General features: G+C 48.1%; 2 protein-coding genes and 1 non-coding gene across 7 annotated transcripts in view; 2 read left to right on the top strand and 1 right to left on the bottom strand.

Annotated features, from left to right (window-relative positions):
• Positions 1 to 18,176, top strand: part of LOC119437340 (uncharacterized) — a 583,955-nt gene that overhangs the window by 306,881 nt on the left and 258,898 nt on the right. The window lies entirely within an intron of this gene.
• The window catches only part of LOC119437342 (uncharacterized), a 528,585-nt gene that overhangs the window by 460,016 nt on the left and 50,393 nt on the right, over positions 1 to 18,176 (bottom strand). For all 3 annotated transcript variants that reach the window (XM_049660446.1, XM_049660448.1, XM_049660447.1), the window contains exons 2-3: positions 10,297 to 10,445; positions 9,708 to 9,803 (exon numbers count right to left, since the gene is read on the bottom strand). In XM_049660446.1, the coding sequence (XP_049516403.1) occupies positions 9,708 to 9,802 (95 nt within the window). In that variant the 5' untranslated portion in view covers position 9,803; positions 10,297 to 10,445. The remainder of the gene's footprint in view (positions 1 to 9,707; positions 9,804 to 10,296; positions 10,446 to 18,176) is intronic.
• Trnaa-ugc (transfer RNA alanine (anticodon UGC)) lies at positions 10,883 to 10,954 on the top strand. The gene has a single exon. It is a non-coding gene; the product is annotated as a tRNA-Ala (tRNA).

The following is an 18,176-nucleotide window of genomic DNA, read 5'->3' as shown; positions in this document are numbered from 1 at the left end:
ATACCGCCGTGCCCTGGACGAGGGTTACTCGCCGACCACCCAAGCCGCTTCGCCACGTCGTCGCTGGCAGTCTCCGTCACCTCAACGTACCGCTTTCCCCAACCGTCCCAGTTTCGCTGACGTCGTCAGAGGCCGTTACCCCAGTCCTCACCGAGGAACTAACGGCCGGGACCTCCGGGGGGGAAGGTTGCCAAATGTCGAGACGCCGAAAAGACCCCCCAACTGCCGCAACAAGACAACATGCCGATGACGAGTAATGCAGACGAATGTGATCGCGCTGACCTCAGCCTTTTTGTGGACGGACATCCCGTAACAGCCCTTGTGGACACCGGTGCTGATTTCTCGATTATGCGTCAAGAGCTAGTTGACCGCCATAAAAAGGTGAAAACACCATGGACAGGGCCACACAAGAAGTGCCGGGGGTCAGATAATGACGCCAACGGGTAAATGTACCGCCAGACTCCGCGTCGGTGATTCCAGCTTTGTTGCCTCGTTCGTTATTCTCCCCGAGTGCTGCAAAGAACTCATCTTGGGGATGAATTTTCTGCGGGATTATGGAGCTATTATAAACATCCCGGAGCGTTTGGTCACATTTTCAGCGAACCCAGATGTAGACAGCAACTATGATAGACAGCACGGGCGTTTGCGACTAGCCGAGGACGTGACGATGCCGCCGCGAACCTGCTGCCTTGTGTCTGTTGCTACCGAGAGGCCTTACCACGGTGATGTGATAGCGGAACAAATCAACGTATTATTGCTCACACACGGCATTTCGATTGCATGGGGCATTCTGGCTTTAAATCATGGGCATGCAGCAGTGCTCCTTACAAACTTTAGCAACGAACGCAGCCACGTCCCGAAAGGCACTACAGTTGCATTCTATGATGACATAGTACAAGTAAAGGACTGCTTCGCTGTGCACGACCAAGGAACGAGTGACAAGACCATTCCGGCCCCAACAACATTGTCCGTCGCGTTTGCTCGGCCCTGTTGCCCAATGAGAGGCAGCGCCTACTGGAACTCGTACAGCTGTTTGAGGATTGCTTTTCGTGTACGTCCAAGGTCAAGCAAACACCACTGACCAAACATCGGATAATTACGGACGATGCCACTAGACCGATTCGACAGAACCCCTACCGTGTGGCCCCGAAGGAACGCGAAAAAATACAAAAACACGTGAAGAAAATGCTCGAGGATGATGTGATACAGCCTTCGAAAAGTCCTTGGGCGTCCCCTGTGGTGTTGGTCAAGAAAGAAGACGGCAGCTTACGTTTCTGTATTGACTACCGCAAGTTAAATCAGGTAACAAAGAGACGTCTATCCATTACCACGCATCGACGATTCACACGACAGGTTGCACCACGCACGCTATTTTTCCTCCATGGACCTAAGCAGCGGGTATCGGCAAATAGAAGTCGATGAGCGAGATCGGGAGAAAACTGCCTTCGTGACGCCCGACGGTCTCTACGAATTTAAGGTGCTACCTTTCGGTTTGTGTACAGCACCAGCCACTTTTCAGCGTCTAATGGACACCGTACTTTCAGGTCTAAAGTGGCAAACGTGCTTGGTATACCTCGACGATGTGATCGTTTTTTCAGCTACATTTGAGGAGCATCTAACCCGGCTACAGGCTGTTCTCCAAACCGTACGCTCTGCAGGCCTCACGTTAAAGCCTGAAAAATGTCATTTTGGCTTTAACGAACTCCAATTCCTGGGCCACATTGTTAGTAGCGAAGGTGTCCGGCCTGACCCAGACAAAATAGACGTGGTTACAGTATTCCCCACACCATCTAACAGGAAGGCAGTGAGACGCTTCTTGTGCCAGTGCGCTTATTATCGCTGGTTTATTGCGGACTTTTAACGTATTGCCTCACCGTTGACGCGACTAACACGAGAAGATGTTCCCTTTGTTTGGGGCGAACGCGAGCAAATGGCATTTAACGAATTATGTCAGCGTCTACGAATTCCCCCAGCTCTGGCACACTTTGATCAGGACGCCCCGACAGCACTTCATACTGACGCGAGTAATGTAGGTCTGCGTGCCGTGCTGGTGCAATGGCAAGACAGCTCCGAGAAAGTGATCGCCTACGCCAGCAGAACTCTTTCGCGCTCAGAAGAAAACTATTCAACTACGGAGAAAGAATGCCTCGCCGTTGTGTGGGCCGTTAATAAATTTCGCCCTTATTTATACGGTTGCTCATTCACCATCGTCAGTGACCACCATTCTCTGTGTTGGCTGACTAATTTAAAAGACCCCTGCGGTCGATTGGCACGCTGGATCCTCAGTCTTCAGGAGTTCAACATGTCCGTCGTATACAGGTCAAGGAAAAAGCACACCGACGCCGACTGCCTCTCTCGGTCACCTATACAGCCTTCTGTCACCGAGGATCCGGACACAGACGGTGCAGTCTTGGGAGTCGTCGATACATTTACCATTTCCAAGCAGCAGCGCGACGACCCAGAACTGCTTCCGCTTATTGATTTCTTGGAAGGCCGGGGCAAAGACGTGCCTCGCCTGTTTGGACGCAGTCTGGCGTCATTTTGTTTGAAGGACAATGTTCTCTATAAGAAGAACTTTTCTCCGACGGGCAGCACCTACTTACTGGTCGTGCCTGCTTCGCTTCGCAATGAAGTTCTCACAGCGTGTCATGAGGCCACCTCAGGTCATCTGGGCTCCACACGAACATTGTCCCGACTGCGGCGGAAGTATTATTGGCCGAAGCTGCCAGCCGATGTTAAACATCATGTGCGCACTTGTCCTGACTGCCAAAGATGCAAAGCACCACCCGACAAGCCAGCTGGTCTCCTACATCCTGTAGAGGTACCGGGAACGCCCTTTGCCAAAATTGGCATGGATTTTCTTGGACCATTTCCAACTTCAACTACAGGGAACAGGTGGATTATTGTCGCCACTGACTACCTCACCCGTTATGCGGAGAAAAAAGCTACCCAGCGCGGAACAGCAGCTGAAGCAGATAATGACAACAGTATGATTACAAAGAAATGACAAAGAAAGATTGACATCAATGAAATGATAGCATGACGACAACGGGATAACGCTACTGAAGTCATTACAATGATAAAGCAAGAGTGCGACGATGACAACATGACGACGACTATGTGATGGCATGATGATGATGGAATGACGAGAGTGATGACAAATGTGGAATGACGACGATGCAATGATCACGACAGCATCACGACTCCGAACAAATGCCTAGTGGCCCAAGAGATTAGATAACTTGGACCCTGAGTCGGAGAAGAAGGCTTGATGGCAACAGCATGACGAGAGTCAGATCAGGAAGTTGGAATGACAACAATAACCGCGATGGCATTACTATGGTGGTGTGAGAACGAATGCATGACTATATGACGGCGATGCAATGACCCCAACGGCATCACTACCATGAGTCCATACCTACTGGCCTACGCTACAAGACAGCTTGGGCCACTGGGATGAGGGAGAAAGCGTGATGACGACATGACAAGAGCGATATCACGAAGCTGGAATGATAACAATAGAACAATCATGATTGCATCCTGACCAGGTAGACCACTTGGGCAACTGGGTCGGCGTAAGAGGCTAAATCATGGGTACTCAAAGTGGCAGAACCCCTCGGCGAGGTTCTGCGAGCCACTGATAAATTTTCCCTGGTTCCGTGCTCACCAAGTCACTAAGATCAGTCACAAGATGATGAGAACAGCACTAAAGCAGCTTCCGCACTGCTTTTGTGCAAAATAGAAACGGGATTCACTGATTCATTCAGTAAATAAAAGCGTCTTGATGTAGTAAGCATTTGTTTGTTTTCTTGATACCCTCGATGATTCAACATAAGGTCAATTCAGAGATTTTTTTTAAGTCCCGTGAAATCTGAATTAATGACGTTTTACTGCACTCAAAGTAGAGCCGGCACTGATTCTAAGGCCTCTTGTAATGAAATCTTTATAAGTGTCCCCGCGCGATACTCACTGAAAACTCATTCTTTCTCAGCATGCCTGGGTAGCGATGCTGTCTTGTCTTGGCTCATGACCATTGCAACCAGTTTGCACCACGTGGGTTGCATGTTACCATCAAAATAGCTTGTCCACTACCACTGTTGGCCCCAAACGTGTTGTGCACTAAGCTTAGCCTCACTACTAGGGGGAGGGGGGTTCCTTGGCACTTCATGGAGTAGCAAGGTTACCTGCGACCAACATGCTTAAGAACCTCTGGGCTAGATAGAGAGATAATCTCAAAACAATTGAAGTAGGCAAAGAATGCTATTCGCATTAAAACAAGCTACTATTTTGCCAAGTGAGAGGAATAATCCAAAAGTTCCAGGATACAGGCTACCCAGCCTCCTTAAACACCCGAGTGCTACATTGTACCACCGCTAGACAGCGCCTCTTGCCAGTAATGAGCTATTCGGGAAACTTTTGCAGCTCAGGATAATAGCAATCATTCAAATTGCACACTTTTGTAATGTTATGTTGATGCTATTTTGCATTGGCCGTAGTGCATGGCTTGAACAAACAAACAATATATGTAGGAAAGTCAGTAGTGGAGGCACACCAGTACTAAAATGAGCAGTGGTAGATGAAGCCATGAGCCAGAGCCAAAATTAGGAATGCGTGTAGCTGAAGTGCCACGGTCATGAACATTGAAGCCAGCTCACCTTGGAGTATGCCCTAAAGAAGAGCACAAGGTTCTTAAAAGACATATCCAACCCATATGCACTCCGCAGCTGCTAACTGCAGACTCCTAGATCTGCCATCATCCAGTGTTCGGATTAATGTGGAATAGAAGAAAGAGGTGAAGTATTGCCTGACACCAACAGGACCAAGCCCCAGCTACCAATACTAGAGGTGCCCACAGGCACTTTCGGTTACTACATTCCACAAGACTTGGCAGATGCCGTTACAATGGCGGCACACCTGGCAATGTGACACAGCAATGAAGCACTTGCGCTATCAAAGTTAGCCGAGATTTCGAGGGTAGCTCGACACCTTCGTGTTGCTCGTTGGTCACGAAAAAAAAAAAATAGAAAGGTTGCCAAAAGCCTACTCTTTCGATAATGGGCAAGAGACACTGAAGACAGATCTGCGGGAGTAAGGCAAAGAACTTGAAGAAAGGCATAGTGCATACTGTATCTTACGCGCAGGCAGAGAGTGCTGCCTGTGTAAGGCTGTTATAGTTAGGCGGTCTGCTTTTAACATTTCTGCTCCTTTGTAGATCAGGATAGCAGCTCATCTAAAGCAATAATCCCTGCCCCTTAGCTTACCCTTTCTTTTAAACAGCGTATGTGAATTCGGCAGGAATGGCATCCGTAATAAAGCATTAACTCTTAAGTGTACAGTAGTGAACAACATTATTTTCCATTTGGGTCTTGTGAGAACTGCTCAGAATGTTGGTGCTGTGTTATACCAGACCGCTAGCCTAGGACAAGTCTCTTGAACACATACTACCATCTTCAGTTATTCACACCGCATAGCCCACCCACCATGCACACAATTTGCATACCTGAAAACTAAGAGGTGTTAGTCGCAGGTTACCCTTAACTCCACAAAGATTTGTAAACATACACTATTAAATGCTTCGGTTCTTACTGGAAAATTTGTATCAATATGTTAGGAACAGACTACCTTCTCGCACCGAGTATGTAGTAGCTTTCCTGGTGTATTTGCGTTTTTGCGATTGCTCTACCCATAGGTTGACAAACTCTCTCATGAGTTGACTCATTCAGATTCGGACTGACATGCGAGCCCGAGTAAGCTCAAGCAGGTCCTAGGGGTGCGAGTTTGAGCAAGCACAGCAGAGTAGAATTTTGGTGAGTCAAAGTCCAACTATGCCCTAAGATAAATATGCAATTTGTTAGTGAGCCTCAGCGAGTTCCATTTATTTTGCGAACCTATTCCACACCTAGAAACACCTAACATTACCCAATTTATTCAATGTGCTCGCCAAAATGTACAGCATATCCCTACGAAGGTTGAACTGGATATGCTTAGCAGTTCGAAAACAGCAATGGTTTCATTACGACAGCAAACACCAAGACCATCAATTGGCACAAAATTGATATTTTCTTGCAGTGGCTGCAAAGCACTTGCAACACTGAAATTCTTCTGCCTCGTTCCACCAAAGACGCACAATATTCACACCAAATTTCAACTTCATATACCTTATATAGTTTTGAAATAACACAATGTTAAGAACTACATATGCTACAAAGATCTTGGTACATATGCTACAAGTATTTCGGCAAATTCACAAGACGTGCCCAATTAACCCACACACTTCTACTTTTCCACACAAATCGCACTTGACATCCCCAAACGAACATTCCTTCTATATTTTATTCTGGAAGATTTTTTATAAATTTTTGCCCACACCTGCAGCGGACATTCCCCACCAGATCTGCCACCTGCTTTGCTGCAAAATGCATAGAGGGCTGTACTAAATAAACAAAAGCGATTGCTCATATGCAAGTCGGCCGTGTTAGAACACTGCACAGGTAGAGTTTCTCAACCCAGGCCCGTTTTTACGCTGGGCTGCCAGCCCGAGCTCGACCAAAAATTTTATGGCGAGACCCCCCCGGGCCCGGCCCCGGAAATAATCTATGTTACCCGCCCAGCCTGGCCCGCCACCCCTTTTACCTCAGGCCCAAGCCCGGCTCAAAACAAGCCCGAACCCGACCTGAAGAAGACATGTTTTTCAGAGTCGAGACGCGCGAGGATAACTCGCTGCACGTGACATGCACACCACCAGAAAGTCCGAGCCTGGCCTGGGTCAAAAAGCACATGCCGTGCTCTAAGCCGTGTACCCTTCAAGAAATTTTACCGATGCCCAAGGCCAACATTTCCTCCACAGCTGCCCCAGTGCACACCCATTTTCGCCAAAGCTTTGGTCAGATTAGCAGCACATAGTACCACACAGTCTACTACGCAGACTGGCACCAAGTGGAAAGCGCAGTCAAAGTAAAAAGCAACATATAGAATAACTGCTCTTGGGGTCGTTATCGAGACTTTCTTTCTCTCTCTCATCTTTCTTTGCGCCGCTTCCAGTATGTGCAATTCCAAGCCATTGTTCGTTGTCAAAATCACCGTGTTTGTGCCTCCGCATGTAAAAAGCATTAGCTTTTTTTTGCCACTCTAATGGGCAAGCATGCCTTGACCATTTCTTTTTTATTTTTTAGTTTATGTTTTCTGTGCGTACAGCGAACAGCCTCCCAAGCAATGCAGCTACGTAATGATAATGACACATACCACAGATACCTCTGTATCTGTGGTATCTGTCTTATGGTGTTTTTCACTGGTCGATCTAGAGCGGCCGCTGAAATCCTGGAGCGAGTGCACGCATTTCACCAATACTAATCTGTCAGCGGAGAGCGAAAATGCTCCGTGATGGATTGTACCGGAAGTCTGCGCGCACACGTCACAAAAATCACAATTCTGCTCTGTGCGTTTCAATGGCCACCAAAATCGCTGTCCCCCAGCGAACGGAAGTGACGTATGCTTCTCCTCCTATTTCCACCCAAATCCGCACCTCGGCAGCGGAGCAAGTGAGAGCGATTCGGTGCAGAGTCAGTTGATCCGAAACAACCAGTAGAAAGCGTAAACCCGCTCCAGCTCGACCAGTGAAAAACACCATTAAGCAAAGCGGTCACACCCCAACCCAAGGCGTGTCGACGTCTGCATTTGGACTTCATCGTCCCTCGCACATGTACTAAATGTGTATGTGTTGCATTCGCACGTCGGGCACCTATTTAGAGCACTGTCTCCACTGTCTTTTCTTGCTTCACGAAGCCTTTCAGGAATAGGTCGGCAAACTAGTTCACGAGTCGACTCACTCAACCTGACCAATGCACGAGTTTGAGTAAGCCTGGCAGAGTAGAACTTTGGTGAATCTGAGTCTGAGTGAGCCCTAAGCAAGAAATACAGTTTCTGAGTGGGTTCCATTTATTCCACCAACCTATGGCTCCACCTAATGTGCTACATATTGTAAGCAGGAAAGTCTGGCTACTAAATTTACATTATCCACTCATTGAACTGAACAAGAACATTAAACAACAGGTCGAGAGCAGTACACCGATGGAAAAGCAGCCTCTCAATGTGCATAGCTAAGCACTGTGAAACACTGATGACTTGCATAATATGGTTGCTACCTTTCAGACCTCGCAAGTGAATGCTACTGAAGTTTTCATGGCACAAAAACGGGCCATATATGTTTTGTAGAAATGAGGCATTAAGTGCCTCATTTCTTATAATAAATAATATAACTATAATAAATAAGATGCTTATAACAAATTTTTTGATGCTTAAAAATCTGGTGTTTAGTTGTTGCCTGAGGGGTAACACAATGTGACCCAGAAGTACTTCTGCTTGTGCAAGTTGGTGCAAAAAAACGTTAAATAGTGTAAGAAACCAAAAACAGTAGGAGTACTTGCACCCAGGACCAGTGCTGGCCTTACATGTATGTGTGCCTATTCCCTTTGCCTTTTGACTCTGTTTGAAACTTTCAAGATGCAGCAAAATAGTGCTGTTTTAAAGCGCACCTATAAGTTTAAATTTAAAGTAGGGTAAATGTGGCTAAGGAAGAAAGTAGGCCTAGTCGGAGGCGTTGCCTTAGGGCCCATTCCCAATTGCGACTGGCAACCAGAAATCTACTAAGACAAATGAGTAGAGACAAATGATGTTCATTCACACTGACAAATGCGACCGACGAGTCGCTAAACCAATGTCTCTCGATATGCCGTTCATGTCTGCTTGAAATGTAATCGCCACAGAAAATAAGCGTCAGCGTATACGGACGTCCTGTTCCATTGCATCTGATTGGTTCAGCTGTTTTGCGACTGCGCGACTTAAAAATGAGCAGTACGCGACTAGCCCGAAACGGTCGCCTTTCGAGAAAAGCGATCATTTGGGACTACTTGCAACTGGTCGCTTTGCGACTAACTTCGTCGCACGACCTCACCTAGTCGCAAGTGTGAATGGGCCCTTAGCCGATACATTCTACCTAGCACACAAAACTAATGGAGAAAACTGAGATGAACACCATAGAGCACCTTATGTTGTCCATATTTTTTTTTCGTTTGTTTCTGTGCTAGGTAGAACATTTCACTATGTGAGCCTCAAGTTCAGAAATATTAAAGTCCACAACTTGCTGAAGTGCTGTGACCATTAGGCTACCACTGCAAATCAGAAATGTGGCCAGTAAAAAGGCATATCTAGATACTGAACCTATTTAAATAGGTACTAACATGTGACAGCAGTCTTGGCATAATGTGTGTCACCTACCGAATGACTTGCTCGCATAAAATAAGCACAGTAATGAATTTGAAAAGCTTAAAGCGAGAAAGGTATGGAGCCCAGTTCTGATCACGAACGCGTCATATTGATTGTTCACCACAGGTATTAAAGCACAGTATATTCAAGTTCCTTACAGACTGTTAGGTGTACAAGAAACTGCTGTAATGAAGTGCAAAGGCTACAATTCTTTAAAAAAAAAATGAAGACTAATAATTCTGTTGCGCACACCGTCACTGTTTGCAGAGTGCTCTGAATAAACAGGCAAGAAATACCTTTTGAACAGTTACTCAGGCTGTTCTGTTCGTGCATTAATGTAATGCATGAAGGCTGACAGCGCGACGTGTAAAACCTCTCTTGCATACACCACATATGACTGAATACTTCACTTCAGTCTACATGGAAGTTAAATGTTACAACAGTACCTTTTGGCGATGGGAATCTGCTGGAGCCCATGCTCGAACGCCCGCTGTGAATCGGCGTCGATTCGCTCCAAGAGAACATAAGGCGTTTTGTCCATGCTGCAAACCAAAGGCAAGTAGAAAGAAATTGGTGTTACAATGTATTTTTTTAACGTGTGACTTATTGTGTGAAAACTAAGACAGCAGGAGCGCCTATCTGTTGCGAAAAACGAAGGGACAGAGTGAATGTACTGAGCAGCGATGGCAACAACTGCAGCTGGTATCCAGCGAGACGGTTCGCTATTACAAAACATTTGGCACTGCAATCTTCACCGAACTGGACCTGACAAAAGCAGGAGCACGCAGCAAACTTTATCAATTCTTGACCTAGAACGGAAACTCCACGGTTCGAGGTCACGACAAAACTGCTTTACACCAATGTTAGAAAACTAAGAACAAAGAGCAACAGAAAAATGGAGGCCACCTCGACGCCAGCGAAACCCTAGTTAGCGCTGCCCCGAATACAAAAGTCGGCTCAAATTCTGTTGAACAGGCTTTTCAACTCAAATGCAATGAACATGTCAACAAATCTAAACTAAGACAGGAAGCTTACGTAAAGTGAGATGCTGGCGACACTTGTCCCAATTACAGCTGCTCGGATGCCACGGCCACACACAATGATGTTGATGGTTTGACGCTGCGTCTGCTGTGTGTCTGCCTCTCGCCGACTGGCTGGGCCGGTGGAGCTTGTCCCTAGATTTTCTGCGCACGGCACAACGAAAGACGTGATTTGTGACTGGAAAGAGCGAGTCGAAGGCGCGCGTTTCAAAAGAAGGCATTGTTCAAATATTGGCGCTAGCCCGTACACAGATGCCAATGCGCGTCCTGTTGATAATTAACAATACGCTCACTTTGGCGTCAGTAAATTGACTCCGACACTTATGTTCACACACCAAAGTAGACCGCGCTACTACTACTTGCGTTTCACCACCTCTTCGAGCTTCTGATCTCTCCTACTTAGGGTTGGAATTTATCATTTCTTTAATTCAATTAGTAAGTAGAAGTAATTTCCCCTATGTTGTACTTGGTCTCATTGTTGGCTTCTTACTATAATATTAATAAAAATCGGGCCCCTCTGTTCCCTTTCTTCTCCTTCATTACTTAACATAAATACCCCAGAAAGTGTATGGGAAAACGGCTCCGCGGTAGCTCAATGGTGAGAGCATCGCACGTGCAATGCAAAGACGTGGGTTCGTTCCCCACCTGCGGAGAGTTGTTTTTTCATCCGTTTTCATTTCCATTTATTTATCATTTCTTTCATTCAATTAGTAAGTACAAGTGATTTCCCCTATGTTGTCCTTGGTCTCATTGTTTGTTGGCTTCATATGATATTGCACGTATACGTAACCGTACCCTTCACCATGTACAGTAAGAACCCTAGCACTCAAACGCTCTGTGCATGTTCACGGTCACCAAGGCACATCGCAGCCCCCAAAACAGCTCACACGAAGCAAGGCACAAACAGCACATTACGAATGGCTGCGATGACGCGACAATAAAGCTCATGGCTACAGGTCGTATGGTCACTTTCTAAACACAAACCAGCACTGCACAATGCACATACACGTATGAGCTTCGCAGCGATGAAGCGCGCACACACAGCACCTAGGCACACCATACGCTGAGGTGGGCGATCGCACTCTTTTCATTCTGGCACGTACTGAGTGCATGTGCCATGCAGAGAATGCGCGTGTATGTGATGGCCTTCGCGTTTGTACTGCTTGTACTGCACAAGCGAAATACGACAAGTTTCCGACCCTCGCGTAAACACATTTCCGTCTGTTGCCGTTGACGATCGCACGCACTGAAGGGTCAGGCAGGGTACAGCGGATTGCTGCGTTCGATGACTATCTCAGCGAGTGCTCGATAACTCTTGCAATGATCCCTAAAAACCACACAAAAAAAACTGCCACAGGTGCCTAGGCCTCGCGCTTCGCTTCGAACCAGCGCCATGTTTGTGCGGTCGCCGCATACATGCTGCATACTGGCAAACGTTCACGTCCGCCTCTTGTGACGTCAGAGCGGCCATTTTAAGCGGACCGCGCGAGTGCGGTGCGGCTTGCGGCGATGGGCGGCTCCAGCGTGTACAGGCCATAAGAGGACCGTGTTTCTCGCTCCGCTAGCCCGCTTGCAGCTAAGCGGAGGGCGCATGCGCATTCGTGCTTCCGCAGCTAACCGGAGCGTAAAACTAGAGTGTTTTAGCTGAGCGCTTGCTGTCCGCTCCGCTCAGACCGGCATATGCTAGCAAATGCCACACAACCGCTTAGCGGTTACCCTGTTGCGCTTGCGCACAACGCTCATACCGGCAGCGGAACGAAGACCGCATCCCTCGCTCCGCTACAAATCCGACTGAGCAGAGCGTGACAGCGTGTCTACTCGGCCTCTTCGTCGTTTTGCAGCCGAGCTGATAGCGCGTCGCTCGCGTCTCGGCAAGACGCGCTTATCAAATGCGAAATCTACGCAGTTCCCTGCAGTATCTCAGAGCGTGAAATCTGAGCGGAGCGTCAGCCGCGCTCTGCTAAAACTGTCGCGCACGCGACAGAGGGAGGCGGCCGGACACACTCTTCGTTCGCGAGGAACGGGGAGGAGCCGACAGAGACGGGAGGGGAGGGGGGGGGCGGTGCGTTCTGCTTACGCGGCTGCCGCTCACGGAGCTATCTTGAAAGCGATCTGGGACGCTGCGCCAACATTTCCCTTTCCACACGAACCACTTACTACTACTGCTGAAGTGTGCGCCCGCGGCGGCCTCATTTTCAAAGCGATCTGCGATGGGCCAAAGGGCATTCGCCGAGTGCCGGTAGCTTCGTATGCGCTGCGCTTTCAACGTTTAAGGGTTCAGGCCCATTTATTGACCCTTTTCGCGGAGCAGTTTGTTTTAGAGAAACGAGATGGCGCTTACGAAGGCGCGCCATACGTCTCCTCAGCGACCACGCACGAATACGATACCATTACCGCTTCTACCTTGCTTCTGTGCGATCAGCTGTCGGAAATGCAACTGAGTTTTTGCTAACACACTGTGCTCTAATCATGCTAGATTGAATCATGTGGATTGAAGACGTGTGCAGTAGTTGGCTGCAAAAATAGTGACTGGCATGTTAAGGAATGGAATGAATCTGTGTGGCCAAGTTCGCGGACCGCTGCTGCAACTGTCCGATCGTGTTACCGGCACTTCGAGATGTACGGCTTTCCTCGAGGATACAGAAATTTGCTCATCCGCCAGCATTGAAGCCCTTTCTTTGAAGGTTAGCGATACATCTCCAGAACGTCGGCAAGAGTGAGTACCACTCGTTAAACAATGACAAAGGGAGTAGCGCCGCCTCCTGTCATGTACACTCTAAAAACAACTGCACCCTTTGGGGCGTATTAATGCCACAGAACAATAATCGTCATCTCACTTGCGTGGCTTTCCTTTCTTTAACGCTGTGCGTCCGGCACTTCTCGGTCACGAACGACAAGAGCGTTATCAGCGTGACACAGCGTTCTCGACAGGAAAGTAGTAAGTGCAGAGTTTTCAAGATGTGTGGCAAAAATGCACACCAAAGGGTGCAACTGTTTTTAGAGTGTATAAGCTTCGCGCACGTTATTCACATGCATCTATCCCAAATGGCAGAAAAACTTACGCCCACTCTATCGCCGACGTATCAAGAATAAGTTAATGGGCGCACACTTGAATATATGCGCACTATATACGCACAATAAATGACGGACTACACCGATGGCGCACGAATGGTCGAAGCTGAATGTTTCGTGACAGTCCACAAGAGTAAGCGAGTTACTAGCGGTATAATATATATTTGCTACAAGGTATTACAATGTACAAAATAGCTAAGCTCCAAGCCTTGCCCTTAGCAAGAACAAATCTATCGGAACTGAGCAAACCCGCTGCGATTAGGCAGAAAATATTCAGCTGATAGTGGCTGTACCAAGGAACTTCACCGAGTCAGAAACGGACAAGCCGCTGCTTCAAAATATTTGCCAAATAAATAACAAAGAGCAAAACACACTAATCCTGATTCAATTCATGAGCGGAATGTTTGTATAGAATCTTGGAATATATTTAGCCCCGCTTTTAGAACAAGCACCTTATACGCTGCTCGCGCCGTTAGGACAACGCTTAATGAGCTTCCAAAGCGCTTTTACATTTTCTCTGAAGCTGTGATCAAAGCTTCGTGTCGTCCACCCAGCTACCGTCTATGATATCTCCCAAAACAGAGGCTTTCTAAGCCGCGCCAGCGTCATACACTTCTATTGTAAACAAGGAGGCAACGCAGGCAGCTGAGGCAAGCAATGGACGCGTCACCACGTGATCAAACATGGCAGCGCCCACAGCATAGAGTTTCTAAATAAAAAACCATAGTAATATGAAACTATGGCCCACAGGATCGCCGCGAAAAGGGGGCCAGCTTCGTTTGCGGCCAGTCACGCTAGGCCAGTCGCGCTGCGCCAGCCGCAACGCCAGCCGTCGGAACATAGACATTTTCTTTTTCTTTCTTTTTGCAAGTTGTGCTATTATAGGTACTTCGATTCGTGGGCCTTTCACCAATTTTGTCCAAGCTGGGGCCTTGAGATATTCGCGTGACAGCTTAGTATAGCTAAAAATTGTTGCGCAACTTTATTACCGCATTATCTACGAACCTTGAACTGGTTTATGAAAACAGTCAGCATCCCAAATACAGCGAAGTTAAATTAGCAAGGTATTTACATCGCCAATTTCTAGGCATACATGTCCCGTTCCTTTTTTCCTTTCAGAAAACAGTTCATGAATTCATTCAAACAAGTTAGGCCACTGCGAGTTACAGCACGTTATCCGGATCGCCAAGTTGCTTCAAAGGAGAATATTTTTACCGCCGTAAAACGCGTGATTTAAGCACGAAGTGCCGCTGCATGGCTACGCGTAAAGTCGTAATTATTTTAGAGACTAAAAAATTGTTTTACTTCACCTGATAATGACCGCTGTTTTCCGTCCAGCTAACTACTCCACACTGATGAGCGAAAAGGAAATTACAGTAACCGCCTTTTCAACTCGGCGTTTGTCACAAAAGAGCGCGTAATCCAAGCGCGCGCCGCGTGTCACGCAAGCCAGCGAAAGAACACGCCGGCCCCGCGGCAACTTCAACAGAGGGGGAGAGCGCATACGCCTCAAGAAACAACGCTAACGGCGCCGAAACGTCTCGCCTAAGCGCCGAAGAGGCTCGACTAAGCGACGTTAACCGAAGAGATAGAGCACACGCGCGCGCCGAGACACCTTCTCACCCGGCGAGTCGACAGACATTACTACCGCGTGGCGCTGAGCCGTGCTCCCTCAAGGGCTGCAGAAGATAGCGCCAACCTTTCCCTTTCCCAACGAACCACTTACTACGTACCAACAGCATGAGTCATCACCCCCCCTCGAGAATGTTCCGACAGCAGCGGTCGAAGGTACGAGAAAAGAGTAGAAGCTTCCCAAGCTTTGGCCATGCTACGAGATCACGGCACCGATAGGAAGGTTCGAGAACGCCTGTGGAAGCTATATAACCGCCGTGCGAGAATAGTTCAGTGGAATTCAGGAGTTCAGTCCGCACCGGTGAAGTGATGTAACGTGAAGACCGAGCGTCTGCTGAAGGGGATTCCCCGGCAAGCTAGTCGACGGTCGAGCGTCTGCATTTCCGGAAGAAGTTCTTTCTTCGAGATTTGCTCGAGTTACGCCGAGATCGTCTGACTTGTCGTTAATTATTTTCTTGTGTTTGTTAATACCCATCTGATTTGTATTGTGTTGTGTCTAGCCTAAGTGTGCAAGTGTGTGTGTAACTGCCTTGTGTGAAGAATATATTTTGTTGTGTTTTTGACAACTCTGGGCTCTGACTCGGTCTTTGGACAGCAACCGGCGTTCGCTGGCGCACCAGAGGGCCCACTCTTAATTGTCCTTGCTTTCGTGGGATTTTCGGAAGCTGATAAGTCGGCTTTGGAATTTAGTCCGGCGTGTGCGCCTCGTTCACCGGGTTCTGTGACAGCGTTACGACTTCGATCCTGAGTCTAGAGACTGCTCTCACACATGATCCTCGCTAAAACCCTATTTTAGTTTGCCTTTCGTAGCACCGAGTCAAAACACAAAAGCCCAGGATTTACTTGCGAAGGAAAAATAAACTCGCCGCGATCGTACCAGAACTACACAATAAAAGAACACCTCAGGCCTCCGCATAACCACTAAAGTTGTGCAATTATCGCAATTATGATGCAGTTATACTGTAAAGTATATGCCGCGACAATGAGTATTTGCTAAGGATTCTTTTTTTTTTTTTTTTTTGCTTTACTAAGGGATGTTCACGCAACCTCGATCAGGCTGCGTGATATCACAGAGATTGCGGGGCGAACACATCGCGACAAGTCGCTTAAGCGCAGTATTCCCCGCCCGTATCGCTTCAACAACTTCATTTCTTCTAATAAAAGGGCAACTTGCTTCCTGTGGTTTACTCGAAACACAAAGCGACAACAAATTGGCATGACTGCGGCGGGGCGGACACGTTCACACATCGCGCGCTCGACATGGGCAGTGAGTGACGATATGACGTAAGTGGCGCAAGGGTAAATGCTTCTTTGCATCGTCAAAACCAGCAGCCCAGCTTTTACGGCCGCGCTACAAGCACGGAAGAAATCGTCTCTAAGATATGCGAACACTACGCACACATACGTATGTAGTACACCTAGCTTCTGGGATTCGCGTACGTGACACAAAGACCTTCCCAAATGGGGCGTCAGTGCCCACTGGTTCGCCGCGCCGGTAGCCAGCGTTGGAGCGTAAAAATACTTGCGCATGGCCCAGCGCGCGTATTGTCGCCAACAATCGTCCACGCAATTGCAGTGCGCCAGCAGAGCTCACTTAGCAAAGCCGGCACGCATACGGATAAAGGCACACAAAACGAGCAAAGAACCTCCGCCTGCGTAGTCCTGAAACGAGACACTCGTGGAAAGTAGCTAGCACCGTATTTCACTTCGATGCCGCCTTCGCGAAGCTGTCTGCTTTGAAGTCTTCGCGAGAATTGGAACGAGATTTAAGATGGCCGTTGCCCGCTTCGCCGTCTACGGCGAATATTGGAACACAGCCCATGCCACCAATGTGCGGCGCGGCAGCACACACCGGCGCGCATCGAAATGTCGTGATGCTCCAAGTGAACGAGCACGACACTAGTGTTGTCAAATACACTTTAAAGTACAACAGACGCCGTACCGTACACACCGCAAGTAATAAAATGAAAGAGATCGAAATAAGTCGCTTGCGGTGAGCGAAAGCAAGGCGCCAGAGAGGAACGACACGCACGACGTCGTGCGAACTCAAAACTATGTCATAGAATAAAGAACCAACTGACTATGTCGCGTCTAGTGCCACGACGAGAGACGCGAAACCACGCAGCAAACCGGTCGACTAGCCAGGTTTTGAGAGCTCACTAGAATGAAGAGACGGTGGTCACAATGCAGCAAAGTGTGCCGCTAACAATGGCGAACTATGGCGTTGGCGAACTATGGCGAGGCTGCTTAGAGCGCCAATACGAACACTTGCCTGATGGTTGTCGGACGTGGCCGCACCAGCGAGACGCTCAATTTGCGACACAAGGCACGACCGGTGGTGACCGACTTGAACTGAAGCACAGTGCAAGCAACAAAATCAAGGAGCAGCCATTGGTGAAACAGCATTCACAACTAGAGATGTGCGCCGAGACGTCGCCATAAAACAAAGAAACGCCGGCGCGCCGCCGCCGACTGTTCATGTGGCGCCGCCGGAAAGTCGGTTCTTTATTCTATGCCATGTTCTATGCCGCCGACGCCGACGAAACTGATCGGCGCGCCGCCGCCGCTGACGTTTTTTCTCGGTGCGATCGGCGTGCCATTTAAGTAGGAATAAAGTTTTTTTCTTTTTTTAAATAAATCCAGCTTTGTTTGAGATTTGTGTTGTCTTGTTTATTCTTTTCCCTGTCTCAGGCATAATATCATGTCAAGTAGGGGAGCAATGAAGCAACACAAAACAAACAAAAGCAACCGTGCTCTCCGCGCGTCTGCGCATGCGTGTTGTCACCAGTCAGCGCAACGTGAGATGGTGGGATTCCGAAACTAGAGTGACCAAGAATATGGAAGAGTGTCCAAAGCGCCGGCTCCGGCGAGGGCCTTTTTCTGTGAACTGCCGCGCCGCGCCGCTGCTGCTCCGTACCCGTGGGCTTTTCGCGCTCGCGAAGCGCGCGGGAAGCGAGGGTCGTCTGCTACGCGCTGTAGTTTTTTTTAGTTTATTTTCCACGCAAAACACTTACACTCTATTTAACTTCAACAGTGTGGTGCTGCATGGAGCTTACCCATCTTTGAGCGTTTCTTTGTGTTTGGGCAGCAAGATAATGCAAAAACTAACGTATTGTGACGGATGTGGAATGGATTTATTTACAATGAAAGGGGCAGAGAAGACATGGGACC

The sequence above is a fragment of the Dermacentor silvarum genome, chromosome 1 (assembly GCF_013339745.2).
Source record: "Dermacentor silvarum isolate Dsil-2018 chromosome 1, BIME_Dsil_1.4, whole genome shotgun sequence".
NCBI lineage: Eukaryota > Metazoa > Arthropoda > Arachnida > Ixodida > Ixodidae > Dermacentor > Dermacentor silvarum.
Note: the sequence above shows the minus strand (reverse complement) of the source record. Positions and strands in the feature narration are given on the sequence as shown.